Source organism: Balaenoptera musculus, chromosome 1 (assembly GCF_009873245.2).
Source record: "Balaenoptera musculus isolate JJ_BM4_2016_0621 chromosome 1, mBalMus1.pri.v3, whole genome shotgun sequence".
Lineage (NCBI taxonomy): Eukaryota > Metazoa > Chordata > Mammalia > Artiodactyla > Balaenopteridae > Balaenoptera > Balaenoptera musculus.
In genome coordinates this window covers 138,865,666-138,884,172 of record NC_045785.1, presented here as the reverse complement: position 1 = coordinate 138,884,172, position 18,507 = coordinate 138,865,666, and the positions used below count along the sequence as shown (strand labels likewise).

At 42.0% G+C, this 18,507-nt stretch overlaps 1 protein-coding gene across 3 annotated transcripts in view; it reads right to left on the bottom strand.

Annotated features, from left to right (window-relative positions):
• The window catches only part of RGL1 (ral guanine nucleotide dissociation stimulator like 1), a 286,150-nt gene that overhangs the window by 54,400 nt on the left and 213,243 nt on the right, over positions 1–18,507 (bottom strand). For all 3 annotated transcript variants that reach the window (XM_036863740.1, XM_036863756.1, XM_036863748.1), the window contains one exon: positions 17,288–17,365. In XM_036863740.1, coding sequence (XP_036719635.1) covers positions 17,288–17,365 — 78 coding nt within the window. The remainder of the gene's footprint in view (positions 1–17,287; positions 17,366–18,507) is intronic.

The following is an 18,507-nucleotide window of genomic DNA, read 5'->3' as shown; positions in this document are numbered from 1 at the left end:
ACTTTGCCTCACTAATGACCAGCCAGCCCCAGGAACAAGGTGCATCCGTTGATGATGGCCGGAGATGACTGGGACCATAAATTAATCAATGCATGTTTTATTGACAGAGCTGGGACACTTTGTTTTAGCGAAAGACCTAATTAAAATTTTTCAGCTGAAAAAAAATGTCTAGCAGATTTTAAAATTACCATCTGATTAGACTTCAAACAAATTGTTCGCTTAGTTAACGAACTGTAAAGAAACGAAAAGATATTATGATCCATATATATGAAACCGCTGCCTGGACTTTCATAGGTGTATCTAAACTTCACAGGTCTCAAGTTCATAGCAGAGAGCTAGACTGTGATCAAGACAGAAATGCAACTAAAGCCAATCTAACACTGAACTTTTGGAACTGACGTACAAACACAGAAGGGAAAGAAATTAACTGTTTTCACTGCTGTGGAGATCACTGTTTCACCAATATGGACACGAAGACATTTGGAATGATAATATTCACATAGCTACAGCAGAAATAGATGACATAAAACCATTAATTAAGGTTGGCATTTAAAACCATAGAAATAATTCAGTATTTTCTAAATCTTCAGTGCAGATTAAAAAAAGAGAGAAACAAAAGTTTAATTCCCTCACAGAAAGCTAGAAGAAATTAGTCTGGGCTCTGGGATTAATTGAAAGCACGAGCAAAATGAAATTAATGAACTTCTAGTCAGTGAACCTTCAATATTCGGGTCACTTGTCACATCATCTGTTATGTATGAATGTTTGTGGCCCCCCAGATTCATATGGTGAAGCCCTAACTCCCCCTGAAATGATGGACTTCAATTATTTTGAGAGCCCACACATGGCACTCATTATTTCTCCTTTCTTCACCAAAACCAAATATCATGAATTGAAGAAGATAATGATGTGGCGGCATCCTAATATTTCATTTTTATAAGGAAGATGACTTTTTCTGTGAATAATTTCTCTTCTTTGCTGACGAGCATTGAGCCCAGAACTGGGGCAGGCATATAGATGGGGTGATAGCATAGAACGCAGGAAAACCTGACGTTTGCATACATTACGGTGACTCTTACAGAACAGTTTTGCACTTCTCAAAAGAAGGGTGATTTAATTTAATTAGTACTATCACTCACTTAATATTTTTCAATATTTCAATGAGGGAATACTCTTTCGATGACAGTGATCAAAAGATAGATATGGAGGGATGATAATTCACATCACTAAATTAAAAATCTAAAAGAGCATCCAACCAACAATGAGACCAGCAACTCAATGACCCTGATAACACCTCAAAAGTTCATAACCTAAAAAAAACCCAGGTAGAAATCCAAAATTATAGTAAAAGACAGATGTTAAAAGATATCAATATATCATTTACTCATTTACCCCCCATAATTGTTAGTTTTAAAATTACAAAACAATTTATTGAAAAAAGTAAATATTACAAATATGCAAATATCTATAAATTAAAACAACAAAATATCTACCCCCCTTCATTCTAATCTTATTACCATGACCTTGTGTGAAGAGTTTAGAGTATATCCTTCTAGACTTTTCTATGGATATGTTTACATATTTAAGTAGATGTAATATGTATAAACCATAGATTTTTTTCCCCCATGAATAGTATGTCATAGACACCTCTCCATCCACGCCAGGACCTCTAGCTCTCACTGTTTCTCAGGGTTACATAGTATCCATTGCATGCACACACCATAATTAATATAGGTATTCTACTAGTGCACAGGCAGTTAAGTTATTGTTAGGTTCTCACACTTACAACTACAAAATGAATATCCTTGTTTACATCTCTGTGTACTTGTATATTTCTATGGGGCACGTTGTATAGGACTTCCTTCCATGGAAAGTTGCAGCCTTGGAAGGTCCAGGGGAATTCTGAAGGGGGACCTTAATCCATATTGGACTCACCTTTAGGTGCACATTTTGTCCACCTCAGACTGATATTTTCTACTAGCGTTGCTAATCTACTCATTTTACCCTTTGTGACAGTGCCCTTCCCACAGCTTAGCGCAAGAAGGCTTTGAAAAGTCACTACAAACCCAGACATTGAATTAAAAAGCATTTTCAGACAAAAGAGAAACGAGGGCAGAGGAGGAAGAATAAAGAGAAGAAGGACAAGATATACAGACAGCACAATACAACACGAGGCAGACCCCTGCCCTCTTATTAGCGGAGTTTTATCAGCATCCCAGGGAGGCAGGCTTTCTGGAAAGGCCTGGACGTGTGCCCAAAGCTCACAGCAGCTTTATGTTTGCCAGTCCTGGGAAGAAACTTTCTGTTCTTGATAGGCTAAGAAGCAGATAAAATGTGAAACTTTTGAAATTTCAAAAGGGAAAGCAACATCACAAAATCATGACAGAGACAACAGGATTACTGGCCAGTGGCTTTTCCATCTTACCTTTCCTGGCTCCACTCCTAAGATCTAAGGTACATCCTAACCAGAACTGGTTAGTTGGAAGGTGTAAAGAACCTTAATAACGAAGGGAAGCCCTCGTTAAAAGTCACAAACTTACAGGAAAGGTGTGACTGTTAAACTAGAGAAGCTACTTGGCTCTATGCACAGAACAAGAAATGAGGTTCGAGAGGAAAACCTGGTTCCCATCCTCACTGTGCCACCTGTGAACGACGGGAGTGGGACTGATCACTTAGCTCCACCGACCCTTATCTGGAGAAGAGACATAATAATGCCTGCCTTCATCTACCTGACACTGATCAGTTGAATTTCAAATGACATAATGTCAATAAGGATATTGAGATATCTGGAGAGAAACGTAACTGTTAGCAGTCTTAAGACTACTTGCCATAAGTCACAAAAGGAAGGGATTAAAAAAGGTATGGCTCAGTGAAAATCAATCAGCACTCATGGAAAGAACTCAAGGAAACTGCCACGTAAAATAGAGTGACACAGAATACAAACCATGCTCCTGCAACACTTGTGGCTCCAGGCCTGCTGGAGGAAGGCAAACACTGGGAACAAATACCACCCCCCCCCACACACACACACATACACCACACACTCACACACATCACACAGACACATCACACACACACACACACACCACACACTCACACACACCACACAGACACACCACACACACACACCACACACACACCACACTCACACACACACCACTCACACACACACACCACATAGACACACCACACACACACATACACACACCACACATGCACACACCACACGCACACACCACACACTCACACACACACCACACACACACCACACACTCACACACACACACCACACACACACCACACATGCACACACATGCACACACACCACACACACACTCACGCACACACACGCCACACACACACTCACATCACACACACACCACACACACCACACACACACTACACACTCACACACACACACCACACACACCACACATGCACACACATGCACACACACCACACACTCACACACCACACGCACACACCACACACTCACACACACCACACACACACCACACACTCACACACACACACCACACACACACCACACTCACACACACCACTCACACACACACACCACACACACACATACACACACCACACATGCACACACATGCACACACACCACACACACTCACACACACACTCACGCACACACACACCACACACACACATCACACACACACCACACACACCACACACACTACACACTCACACACACACCACACACACCACACACACACACGCCCCACACACACACTCACCACACATACACTCACACACACCACACACACACCACACAGACACACCACTCGCACAAACTCACACACACACTCACCACACATACACTCACACACACCACACACACACCACACACACACACCACACACACTCCACACACACACACTCTCACACACACACTCACCACACATACACTCACACACACACCACACACACACTCACACACACACCACACACACTCACACACACCACCACACACACACACACCACACACACACATACACCACACACACACACTGCACTCACCACACATACACTCACACACCGCACACACCACATACACACACCACACACACCACCCACACACACCACCCACACACACACCACACACTCACACACACATACCACACACACATACACCACACACACACACCACACACTCACACACACACCACACACTCACACACACACACCACACACACACACACCACACACACACCACACAGACACACCACTCACACACACCACACACACACACCACACACACGCACAAACACACACACACACACTCACCACACGTACACTCACACACACCACACACACACCACACAGACACACCACACACACACTCCACACACACGCACAAACTCTCTCACACACACACTCACCACACATACACTCACACACACACCACACACACACCACACACACTCACACACACCTCACACACACTCACACACACACCACACACTCACACACACACCACACACACACCACACACACCACACACTCACACACACACCACACACACACCACACACTCACACACACACACACCACACACACACCACACACACACCACCCACTCACACACACCACACATGCCACACACACACGCCACACACACTCACACACATGCCACACACACTCACACACACACACCCCACACACACACACTCATGCACACACACACCACACACACACTCACACACACACCCCTGAGTCAGCCCCCTCAGGACAGACCAATTCAGGAACATCAAAGTGTAATACAGGGACTTCCCTGGTGGCGCAGTGGTTAAGAACTCGCCTGCCAATGCAGGGGACACGGGTTTGAGCCCTGGTCCGGGAAGATCCCACATGCCGCGGAGCAACTAAGCCCGTGCACCACAACTACTGAGCCTGAGCTCTAGAGCCCGCGAGCCACAACTACTGAGCCCGTGTGCCACAACTAGTGAAGCCCATGCGCCTAGAGCCCATGCTCTGCAACAAGAGAAGCCACCGCAATGAGAAGCCTGCGCACCACAACAAAGAGTAGCTCCCACTCGCCACAACTAGAGAAAGCCCACACACAGCAACAAAGGTCTAACACAGCCAAAAATAAATAATAAATTAATAAATTAATTTTTTAAAAAACAAAAACTTGCGAAGACTGAAGAAGTAATTTCTGAAGCCAAATGGAAAGATTAAGATTGTGACATAATCTAAACTCAGTAAGGAGAAAAGCCAGCACTCCTCACTCCCAAGGGAACGTGTGTGTCTGATTAAGAATGACTGGATGGGGGGTGGGGGGAGCAGGGGCGAGGCCCAAATCTGATGGCAGAGCAGACAACCAGGATTGCTTTCTCTACCTCAGGCATCCTTGGCAAGCTGCAAATTCTTGTAGTATGTGAAGGAAGGAAGTCGTGTCCAGACCCAGATGCGGTTTCTAAGACTTCTTTTACTTGTAATAGAACAGACCCCTGGAGAAAATGAATTCACTAATCCAACTAATATTTACTGAGGACCCTTTATTTTCCATATTCACAAAAACTGTTTACGTGACGAATGTCACAGTAGGGGAGTCTAGGGTATTTACCTTCAGAGAGAGTAAACCTGGTCAGGGCTCCATGGAGCACTTCCCTGAGGAAATGACGTTAAAGCTGAGATCTTAAGGATAAGGGAGAAGTAGCAGGGTGAAGACTCTGGGGTAACAGCATAAGCAAAGGTCCTGAGGTGAGAGAAAGCAAAACACTTTTAAGAGACATAAGGAAGACCTGTTTAAAGAATAGGAAAAGAGGGGAGAAATGGAGCATGATGGGATTTGCTATGCTCATTTGATTTCATAGCCAAACAGAAATCACACTTAAGAATACCTGGTTGGAAGACACCAGACAGATGTCTTAGCTGAGAGGTATAAGGAAATAGTACAAAACTTCTAATCACTCTCAGGGACCTTCAGGCATGCAATGCAGAGTAAGAGAGCTGACTGAGGTGAGCATTAGGCTATTATGCTCAAACCACAGATTTTTAATACATACAGGGATTTTAAGATAAATGCATTAAATCATGTTAAAATCCCATAGGTAGTAAAATACTCTAGAATTGGTAAAAGGTTTAATAAAAAAAAAAACCTTCTAGGTATGAAGTCATCGCTCCCATGATATATAACTTCCAAGCCAAGAAATAGGATTATTATGACAAAAAGAATAACTCTGTCCATTTAGAGCTTTCTCTCCCCAGAAATCTATTTGAGGTAATAATTTACCATTACTTAATCATCAGCAGATTAGACATGGAAACATTTTTTAAAAGCAGCAAAACATTTTTCTATTTTAGGATACTCTCCAAGAATTGGATATTTCCCTAATATAGATAATGAACAGGTAAAAAGATCTATGTAGAGGGCGGCCTTTGAAGCAATGTAGCACAGGACACTGCCAGGCCCTCTGGGTGGGAGCCAATGCACTTTGCCCTTCAGGGAAAGAAAGCAAAGTAACCTTGACACTGACTCTGAGCTAGACCCTCCACCTTGTTCTCCTAGTCACAGAATGATTTTCTTCTGTTTCCAGGAAGGCTGGCAGTTACAGTCTGCCTCTAAGACCCCTGGCTAGATGGTTTTCCTGATGAGAAAGAACAAAGGGAGGTGCAGAGATTTTTATTTTTCCTTTTTTTGCCTGTAAAAGCATGTAAAGGATGGAAACATTATCTAGACTCGTCAAGGTAATCTTGCAATGCTTTCTTTTACATTTTCCATTGTACATTTTGGTACTGGTGGTGAGTAGAGGTTAGAATGCTGGGAGGCAAAGTAAAAGAGGAATTAAGAGAGACCCAGGGAAATAAATGTAAACAAAGCCAGAGTAGGGACTAAGCACCAGAAGGCAATATAGGGCAGAAAAGCCAGTAAGGGGCCATGGGCAGTTAAAGAAGAGAAAAAGCTCCAAGGCAAGAAGGAGGAAGAAAAAGATTGGGATAGAAAGGACACACAGTATAAAGAATAAATATGGGTGGGAAAGGGTCAAGAGTAGGAGGAGATGAGCTCAAAACCAATAACTCAAAATCAAATGTTTACACACCTGTCTTTCATTCCCAAAGTACATGTGCACACCCTGGCAACTGAGCGTAAATTTACAGAAATTGAAGAGAATTGTTGTGCAGAGACTTAATCCTATATTACCAAACCTTACTCAGTATGTCAGTGACTGCACTCCATTAGAAAAGGAACAAAACTAAGAGGTCTCTTAGATGCCTATTTTTCATGAGCAGTAGAGCCAATGTGGTTACACACATTCTCCGGAGTCAGACTGACTCTCTGGTTAGTCAGACAAACGCAACCTTTTTATGCCTCTGCTTCCTCATCTGTAAAATGGATATAATAATAGATCCCTCCTCACAGAGTTCTTGTGAGGCCTAAAAGAGATAATATATCTGAAGTATTTAGAATAGTCCCTAAGACATCGTGAGTGCTCAAAAACATTAGCTATTTTCATTATTTTAAAAAAGAAGAATTACGATCTATAAGATTAAGGACTAAAGGCAAAAGGAACTACACATAAACACTGGACTCTGGTTGAGAAAGTTGTTTCCCTCGGGGGTACGAGTTAACGATTCTGATACTGCTATACATATATACTGAAACTGAACAATTAAGTAAATGGAAGGCAGAGGGTAGAAGCCGGTTTTCTCACTGTTGGAGAGGATATTCACAAATAAGCAAGGGGAGGAGGCTAGAATGGTCCATGTGGTAAGGATTAGAGTTGAAGGCATCAGTAAGAATTCATATTTAATATAATATATAGATGGTTATACATAGAAACATTTATAGGTATATGCATTTACACATATATTTCCTAGCCATGTTAGCTGAGAGGGCCAGCAGAAATGACACCCCTGTAGCGATGAGCACACCTAGCACTCAGATCTTGGTTTCTAATATCATTCTCCAATAAAAAGAACCAGGTCGGGCTTCCCTGGTGGCGCAGTGGTTGAGAATCTGCCTGCCAATGCAGGGGACACGGGTTCGAGCCCTGGTCTGGGAAGATCCCACATGCCGCGGAGCAACTAGGCCCATGAGCCACAACTACTGAGCCTGCGCGTCTGGAGCCTGTGCTCCGCAACACGAGAGGCCGCGATAGTGAGAGGCCCGCGCACCGCGATGAAGAGTGGCCCCCGCTTGCCGCAACTAGAGAAAGCCCTCGCACAGAAACGAAGACCCAACACAGACAAAAATAAATATAAAAAAAAAAAACAACTTTAAGGTCTCCTAAAAATCTGAAAAAAAAAGAACCAGGTCTCCTTGAAGAAATGGCTGATTCTAAGACTGGGATGGGAAATATACAAGATGAGTCTAGAACATCTTGTAGTGCCATAAAGTAAGGAAAGGCTCAAATACAATAATAGGGATGTGTGAAAGTGACACAGGAGTCAACCAGAAGAGTTCCCAATGGCCAAAGCTGGAATAATCTGAGCAATAAAATACATAAAGTAGCACTGCATTATATCCCACAGTATAAATAAATTTCCATGAGTCCATACTGATATAAATAAAAGACTGAATAAATTAATAAATGGGCGAGACAAATCTCCCATGCAGAAGTTTTCCAAATAAATTAGGTAGATACTTTACCCTAAAAGAAGGGAAGCAAAACAAAGGGGTTGTGCCTAGTGACTTCCTTCCAAACAATATAGTATGGAAAGGAAGGGGGAAAAAAGACATATGCCGTGAAGAAACCTGAAAAATAACAACTTCATCCAGGTGATCAAGGCCAACATCAACAGTCGTAAATCGTGTTGAAAGTATGTGATGAGAATGGTATTTTATCTCTGTGATATTTCTCTCAAACCTCATAAATTCAGTCTAATTATGAGGAAAAATATCAGTCTAATTACAAGAAAAATTCTAATAAAGGGGTGTCCTAAAATATATCTGATCAGTACTCCTCAACACTGTCAAGGTCATCAAAAACAAGAAAAGTCAAAACCTATCACAGCCAATAGGAACCTAGAGAGATATCCCAACTAAATGTAATGTGGTAACCTGGATGGGATCCTGGAACAGAACAGGGCCATTACGTAAAAAAAAAAAAAAAAGAACTCTTACTAAACTATGAACTTTAGTTAACAATGCATTGATTCATTCATTATAACAAATGTGTATACTCGTGTTAGAAGTTAATAATAGGGGAAACTGTGAGGAAGGTATATGGGAACTCTGTATTATTGACTCAATTTTTATATAAATGTAAAATTGTTGTTTAAAATGTCCTAAGGGGGAAAAAAAGATGAACAAGAGAGTCCAACCTAAGTACTTAAGAGAAATAGTCTCATTTTTATCACAGGGAAAGAAGTAGAGACCACACAGTGTTGAGGTTAAAGCCTGGGTTAAATTCCACTCTCTCATTTATTCACTGTATGACCTTGGACATGTTCCTTAACCTCTCTATGTCTCAGACTCCTCATCTGTAAAATAGGAATAATAACACATAGAGTTATTATGAGGGTATTAAAAGGATACTCAGTACTTAACACAGGGACTATTCCTATGCAGCAGCCAATGAACTCTGGCCATTATTATTAGAAAGAGACACCGCCGCTCACCAAAGTTATTTTTCAGGGACCTCAGTAACTCATTATTCTCCAATTCCTCACAGTCCGAGAAGGGAGTTTTTATGCTATAAATAGGCCTCTAATGAAAAAATTGCTGAGGCGTTCTACAGTTTTCACCATTAGAATGGAGTTTCCGTTGGGGATGACAGATGCTACAAGGCACCAAGAACAGGAAGCAGGCGCTCAGATTGATGGGCCTGACCAATCTGGTCTTCCTTCTTCTTTCCTCACATCCTCCAACCCATCTCCTTCCCCAGGAAACAAGACTAACTTCCACATTTCTAACAGCTGTTTGGGGACCTTGCTCAGGGTGTTCATTTCATAAAAAAGCCAGGCAAAACAACACAGGCTAAAGGAAATAATCCCAAACTGTACAATCTCAGAATGCTAGCAAGCTAGAGCACTAGTCACACCAGTGATACTATACCCTAGGTCCTCATGTACTTCTCTCTGCAGCCCTTTTTACTGTAATAAAGACAAATATGGCGGCAGGGGTGAGGGGGCAGGGGGAATTTATGAGCACCAGAGATCCCAACGCTGCTTTTGAAATAACAGGCCTGAGAGCAAAACGGTGAGAAATCCAGGTCCTGGAGTCAATTGGACCTGAGATCAAATATCAGACCTGTCATTAACCAGCTGCTTGATCTTAGTCAAAGTGCGTAACTTTTCCGGAGCCTCAGTTTACACACCTATAAAATCAGGACAGTATCTCACAGCATGTCTGTGACGGTAAAAGAAGGTACAAAATGCCTAGCAGAAAGCCTTGCACTAAGGTAAGTACACCCCAAACTGTAGCCAGTGGTGGTGGTCGGAGAGGTGACAGCGGTATCATCATTTTCATCATCTCTGACACTGCAGGGTGATCAAGTGACAGAGTCTGGTTGTGATGTCTCTTTACCTTTCTCTAACATGTAGAGGACCTTAGGAGATTCTCAGGCGGCCATTTATTCTTCTCTCTGAGTCAATGATTATCGATGTTGTTTCATTCCTCCATTATTAGAAAAGTAATTTCTGCTTGGGAGCCTGCATTCTTCCCTTAAATGCATAATTTTGATTCAAGATTTCAATGACTTTTTTAAAACTATACTTTCTGTTTTTCTTTGCCCAGTATGGATGTTTTAAAGACAATACCAGGCTCTTTTATGTGGTTTATTGCATCTCCATGTCTACTTTTGTTTTACTTTTTAAAAATATTCCTTTCACATTATAGCCTTTAATTCTTCTAAATTTGGAGTTTTAAATCTTATCTTTGCTCTGTTCTTTACTCCTCTTTCTTTGCCCCATTTTTGTTAAAATCACTCAGATTGATTTCAATTGCCTTCTTAGGTTATTTGAATTTGATGGAATGAATATTGATTGCGAACTCACTGGGAAGATTTGTTAATACCTTCCACTGTAAAGTTTCCCAGATATTAAAGAATTACAGCCAACTTCCTTTAACTCATCTCCCTTTTCTTTAAAATGTTTCCAATATCTTGGATACTAATATTTATAGGACTCTTTACCACTGACTAAAACCTGGTGTCACTATTTACAACTTCTGGGAAAAGATTACAAGAATGACTTTTATATCATCTGAATGTTTGGAGATGAAAACAGAATGATTTCAGTGGTTTAAACCACTGCTATGGTAAAGAGTTTGAGAAAACAAAACATGGCATTCCAGAAGGGAAGTGATGAGAGTCAATTAAAGAAAAGAAAACAGAAACTATTTCAACATTACAATAGTAATTTTTTAAAAGGAATAAAAAAGCGTAATTCCTGAACAGTTTTAAACATCTTTAAAGTTCTGTGTGTGTATATATATATATATGTATTTTATATATATATATATATATATATATATATATGATATTCTAATCTCAAATACATTTCAGAGAGTGAAGATTCACGGTGTCAAGGCTCTGTATGGTTAATATCCCTTCTTCATGTTCTCTTCACTTCTGAATTCAATGACTGTAATAAATCTGCACTAAGGAAAGTTTCCTTTTCCCATCTGGTTCAGATTTTATTATTCTAAATAGATAGCATTTTCTCATGTAAAAGTGTCGGCAGGAAGGAGGAAAGGGGCGCAGGTAGAATGAATGCTGGCAGAGATGTTTTCTTCTGTCGTAGGAAGTGAGTTCCCTGATTTCCCAACAGTGACAAGTTTAGGGATTGTAGAAACAAACATGGTATGACTTATTATTTACATCAGTCTAGTGCTAACATCAGAAATCACTGTGTGGCAAAGATTCCAACATCTAAAATCCTTGGAAGTTGAATTCCCTGCAACTGAAGGAGTTCTTACTCTAGCCAGGTAACTTTAAAGGTCCTGATATCGCACAAAGCCTGACCCGGGCATACTCGGGACTGGAATTACAAGTGAGAGTCACAGCACAATCAGGGACTTTTTGAAATTCATGAAGAACACTAGCCAGTTGTGGTCCAAGACACCAGAAACCAATCTTTCATCTTGACTGTTTCATCTGTTATTCCCACATTTTTGCCTTCTTTTAAGTTCTTTTATCCTTTGAAAGGTTGATTAGATCCATATTCAGAAATACAGGAAAGACTGTTACCTTGGGACTTGGGAGCCTGTATCAAATGTAAGCCTTGTTCTATACTTTATAACAAAAACTGAAAACCAAACAATAGTTGAGCATTTTCCTTTTCATAGTTAAACCCAGTAGTGATTCCCCACCTCCACCCCCCATATCCCTGGGCTGCAAAACTCAAGGCATCTGTCCTAAAACAGGATGTTTACTTCTTAGAATGTCACTGAATTCCTGCCGTCTGTTTCCCACCTGAAATCACAAGAACACAGATTGGCAGCAAAGGAAAACAATGGGCATTTTGCTGCTCCTTGCCTGACCCCACAATACAATGCTTTAGCCCATCTCTTTATTTATGATCCTAGCCAGCAGTTCTGATGTCACGGTTAATAATAAGCAAATCAAAGAAGCTGTGTATTTTTTCTTTCCTATTTTATCAAAACTGGTTACCCAGTCTTTCCAACAGAGACGAGCAGTGAAGGGCACCTCTCAAACAATCAATATAATATTTGGACCATATCTCTGCTTCTGATATTCATTTTCATTTTTAAGGAGATGAAAAGAAAGCTAAATAAATTTTATCCTAGGCATCCTTAAACTTGAAAGGATCTCAGAGCACTCATTTTTCAGGAAAAGAGACTGAAACCGAGAGAGGTGAAGTGACAGTGATGGAGGAGGAGCTTGAGTCCGAGTTCTCCAGCCTCGTTTCCCAGGACCTGTCACCTTCCATGAGGCTGGCTCCACGGCCACCTCAGCATTGGATTCGCCTAATTATAAGAAGGGGCATAAATCAATAAATTTCCAAATAAGTATGGCATTGTTTTTACATATATTTAGAGGTTCATAAATAAAGACAGTTTTCACTTGAGCACTGCAGCAGCCTCATTGCCATCCAGCAGGGTTTCTTACCTAGGCACTATTGATATTTAGGGTCAGGTAATTCTTTGTTGCAGGGGGGAAAGGGGGCGGTCTTGCACATGGCAGAACGTTTTGCAGCAATCCTGGCCTCTGCCCACTAGATGCCAGAGCATCTCCCCACCAAGTTGAAACCACCAAAAATTCTCCAGATCTTGCCAAATGTCCTCTGGGGGCAAAACTCCCCCACTGAGAACTGGCATATAGCCATATCTCCTACACATCTATCAGCCAACAGGAAGCCTTCAGACACTGCTACAAGTCAGCTGCTGCAGCTCTGAGATGATCGAGGAACTTTCCGTGTGTTACATGTGGAATGGACAAGATACTTCCCTGATTTCTTCCAAAAACAGACAAAGCAGTGACCCTATCAAGTCACAGAAATGATCAGAAGGGTAACTTGTGAAAAAGAGAACAAAAAGAGAATGCTGAAGTGAGATGAAAAATAATAAAAGGAGAAGTGGTGGGGGGGGGGGAGGAAACACCCAAAAAAGACAGAAGAAAGGGAAATGGAAAGAAGAAAGAGGTCAGCAGAGAGAAGGGATTTTAGCATTCCAGTCTCTGCAGGACAGAGTGACCCATTATACGATAAAGTGGCATATTTTCATCAGGCATAATTTTTTTAAAAGGCAACTCAGTCTGAGGAAAAGGGTCAAGAACTTTCTACCAATTCACTGTGAGGCTTTAGGAAAGGACCATTGTCCTCGGATGATGGACCCCTCAGGGGAGTTCTATGTGAAGCTCTTTGTTAAGGCCTCATATGCTTAAAACTGTAAAGCCCTTTAAAACAGCTTATCCTGCAGTCTCACCCACGTTACTGTTCCTGGTGTACAATTAATTTGAATGAAGTTTTATAACAGGCCTTTAAAAGAATGAGCATGACTCTTCACGTCCAGAGTACAAGTCAATTTGCTTTAACTGCTACTTCCCAGAAAACTATTTCATCTCAAAACACCCCCTGGGAAACAGAAAAGCTCTGGATATTTTTCATCTTGTTACTCTCCTCAGAGTGTTCGGGTGGCTAGTTGAATGGTAGCTCTAGATGTGACGCAATTCCAGACTATGTAGATAACACGCTTATTTCTGAATCTGGTCACAGATCGAGGTTACATTTGACAAGCTGGCCACTCAATTCGTAGAGTATCTCTTCTTTAACATATGTTTTAAAATTCATTATAAAAAGGTTCTTTTTAAAAAACAATTATTATTTCCATAAGTTTTCATGGATAAACAAAACTAACAACAACAAAACCCCTCTAATCCTATGACTCTCAAACTTTAAAATGCATAGGAGGGGCTTCCCTGGTGGCGCAGTGGTTGAGAATCCGCCTGCCAATGAAGGGGACACGGGTTCAAGCCCTGGCCTGGGAAGATCCCACATGCCACGGAGCAACTAAGCCCGTGCACCACAACTACTGAGCCTGCGCTCTAGAGCCCGTGAGCCACAACTACTGAGCCCATTTGCTGCAACTACGGAAGCCCACGCGCCTACAGCCCGTGCTCCACAACGAGAGAAGCCACTGCAATGAGAAGCCCGCACACTGCAACGAAGAGTAGCCCCCGCTCTCTGCAACTAGAGAAAGCCCGCACACAGCAACGAACACCCAACACAGCCAAAAATAAATAAATAAAATAAATAAATTTATTTTTAAAAAATTGCATAGGAATCACTTGAGGATCTTGTTAAAATGCAGATTCTAATCTAGGTCTGGGGCAGGGCCTGAGACTCTGCATTCCTACCAAGTTCCCAGGCGATACTGATGCGACATTTATGGGCTAGGCAGCGGCATCTGGATTGGGCACAACAATGAGATAATAAAGAACCACAAGAAAAAAAAAGAAGGTTGTAAGTCTAATCCATTCCCTCAAATTACCTATCTGATTATACGGCTTCCCTCCTGCAAAAACTTTTTAGGGCTGACGGCCCACTGCTTACCAGGGAAAGTCCAAACCCTCTTGAATTTGTGAGAAATTCAAACCTTTCATGATAACTTCAGCTCCACTAACTGCCCTCACCCAACACGTACACAGTGAAGCAGCCGCCCCGATTCTGTGTTGTTCCCCCAAATATCATATACTCTGCACTTCCCTGATTTGATCCCACTGTCCCCTCTTCCTAAACGGCTCTACCATCCAAATCTTCACGCTCCTTCAAAGCCTGCTTCAGATGTCACCTCTTCCAAGAAGCCTCCCTAAAGCCCTCTAGGAATAAGGTATCTCTTCCACTCACCACACCTTGCACTTGGCATTCAAATATTCCACACTGGTGTGTTTAGTTTTCTGGAAGGTTATGGCCCATCCAATAAAATTATGAAACTACCTGACACCTAACTCAGGAGTTAAAAAGATACCCAGTTTTCTCATCTTTATATCCCTGGCTCTTGGAGAAAGGAGTCCATTAGCCAATCTCCTGAACAGTTAAAAATTCCATAGGATTACCTCCCTGAACTTTTGATCCCAAGATGAAACCATGAGTGGTTTCAAGCACCCTAGTATATAACTTATCTACTCAAGAACCTCACTCCTTCAGCAGCCTGTACTCCTACATCGTGGATTTCTTCTTCACTGACTGCTGGATCAAATTCATCAGCATAAACTACCTCCCATTTAAAAAAAAAAAACCACAATGAAAAGACCATCCCTTGCCCTCATCCTCCGCCCCATTTCTCTGTTCCCCTTTACAACATAACTCTTCCAAAGAGTCATTAAACTTGTCGTCCCCACTTCCTCCCCTTCTAACCTCTCTTAACCCACATCTCCATCCACCAAAACTGCGCTCGCCACGGGTGCCAAAGACGGAAGTGTGGCAAAATTAGGAGTCACTCCCCAGACCCCTCTCGCTTGATGTCTGGATAGCATCAGACACAGCTGGTCACGCCCCCTCCAAAACCCCTTCTCTGCTTGTCTTCTGGAACACAGCTTCTTTCTTCTCCTTCCCCCTGCCTGCTCTGTTCCAGTCTCCTCTGCTGAACCGTCCGCTTTCCTAACTCTCAGTACTGGAGGGAACCAAGGCTCAGTCTTTGGACCTTTCCCTTCTAGATCTACCCTTCGTCCACAGGAGGTCACATCCATTCCCATAGCTTTAAACACCATGTATAAACTAAGGACGCCCAAATGTATACTTCCAGTCTAGACTTCTCCCTGGAATCTACACTCACCCAATTTCCTCAAAGTTAACACGTCTAAGATGAAATTACTGACACATGCTCCCCACCAAACTTTCTTATCGCGCAAAGCCGGGGCTCCATTCTATCACTCGCTCACACACGACCCTTGGAGACATCCTTGCCTCCTCTTTGTCTCATATGCCACACCCACTGCATCAGTACATCCTGTCAGCAACACCTTCAAGACATCTGCAGAAGCTGTCACGACTACAAGCTACTACTTCTTGTTCCCACTCCTATAATGACGAAGACGACAACTGCTATTACTACCCATGTCCATGCTGTCATCACCCCTTGCCTGGACCCACGTAAGGGCCCTAACCGGGCTCCTTGCTGCCACTCTTGCCCCTGTCCCCAATGTCAGGGTCTACTTTCCACACAGAGCCAGAGGAGGCCTTTTAAATAGAAACCAGGCCATAGCACTATTCTCCTAAAGCCCTGTTAAGTGTTTCTTATCTTTCTCAGAATAAAATGCAACATCCTTCCCAAAGCCTTCATGCGATGAGGGGCCCTTACAGATCTCACGCCCCAGTACTTGCCACTTCATTCACTTGGCTGCAGCCTCATTCACCCCTCTACTGTTTCTCAAACACTGTTCCTGCCGCAGAGCTTTTTCCATATTCTCCCTGCCTGGACGTTCACAAGGCCTCACCTGCACCACATTCAGGTTTCTGCTCCAATGTCTCCAGATCAGATCAGAAAGCCCATTTCTGACACCCTATGTGAATCAAAGTCTCCATCAGGATCTAGCCCCCCCTGCCCTACTTCATTCTTTTTTGCCTGGATTCTTTGTCTCTCTCTCTACTAAAATATAAACTTCATAAGAGCTGGGACTTACTTATTTTGTTCATAGCTGTATCCCTTAGCACAGGGCCTGGTCAAGAGGAGGTGATCAATACATGTTTACTGAATGAATAAATGAATAGCATTAGATGGTCAAAAAATACTTCTATGACTTTATACGTATTGGCAACATTCCAAAGGAATTTAAAAACTCTACTAAATTACATTCTTTCAAGATAATAAGTCTTGACTGAGAGCTTGTAATGCAGAGAAGAGGCAGACTCACTTCCTGATCACCGTCTTAGACTCTGATGAACTTTGGCCTCCAACTTCTTCACAGTTTGGGCTTGTCAGGTTTCCATACCTTTATAGATAAAAACAAACAAACAAACAGACAAACAGAAAATGCAGTCAGTAGTGTTGGAGAGCAACTCTTTTCCATTTCAAGCACAAGACAACAGCTATACTTTTCAGGAGTATTTAAGGAAAGTAACATCTGTGAAATAACATCAAAAGTGATATTATATTATTGATATTTATTTAATGGGTAAACATATATATGTGTGCGTGTATATATGTGTGCGTGTGTACGTATAAATATACAGTCTACAAGGAAAGTGATTTAACAATGAATCGCACTACTTAAAACTTTCTCTTAATATTTAACATTTCTTTGGATTCTTTTCGATGAAATTACTCTTTTCCTCTTAGCAGCAGAAATCAGGCGTTATGTGATGCACAGGTGGGAGATTCCTCATGAACTCTGGAGCATCGACCCCTCTGTGTAGCTACTGAAGGAAGATGTGGCTTTGCTTGCACAACCTTCACGCCTGTGCCACACATGGGCACAAGATGACGACTCCATGCTCTGCTTATGAGTCTGGTCTCCTTGAGGATAGGTCCTACTGGAGGAGGGTGATGGAAATAATTCCAAACCCTCAAGTAAAGGCTGAGATAGAGACAAGGGCTGAAGAACAGAACCCTCGTTTCTCAGCAACCAAGAGAGCAGCAGTGTGTACACCGAGGCCAGGCTGATCTAGGTTTCCCCAGCCACTGGGGAAGGGGGACACAGGGGAACAATGGTTTAGAAAGCAATAGGTGCCTATTTGTCTCATTACAAACTCAAAACTTATTAAAACATTGATCAGTCCCTGATTACACTGTTAGATGTCCTTCCAACTCCATAGGTAAGCAAGTCTATTTCATACAAATATATCATGTTTTGTTTGGTTCAGAATGTTCATTTAGTAAATTCACTTTAGATTCCTAAGGAGGAGCCTTTATATGAACGTATAATGCCTAGACTATTTGTGCAGTTTCTCTTCCCATCAGTGGAGAATTCAGAGATTCCTTGGAGTTTCACAAGCTGGTAATCTGTCCCAAAGTTTTGATAATAGAAATTCTATAACTGGTGGGGTTTACATTTTTAAAGAGAACACTTCTGTCTTCTACTAATAGGATTAAGGGCCCCAGTACCCTTATGGTCCCTTGTTCCTAGGATTTACA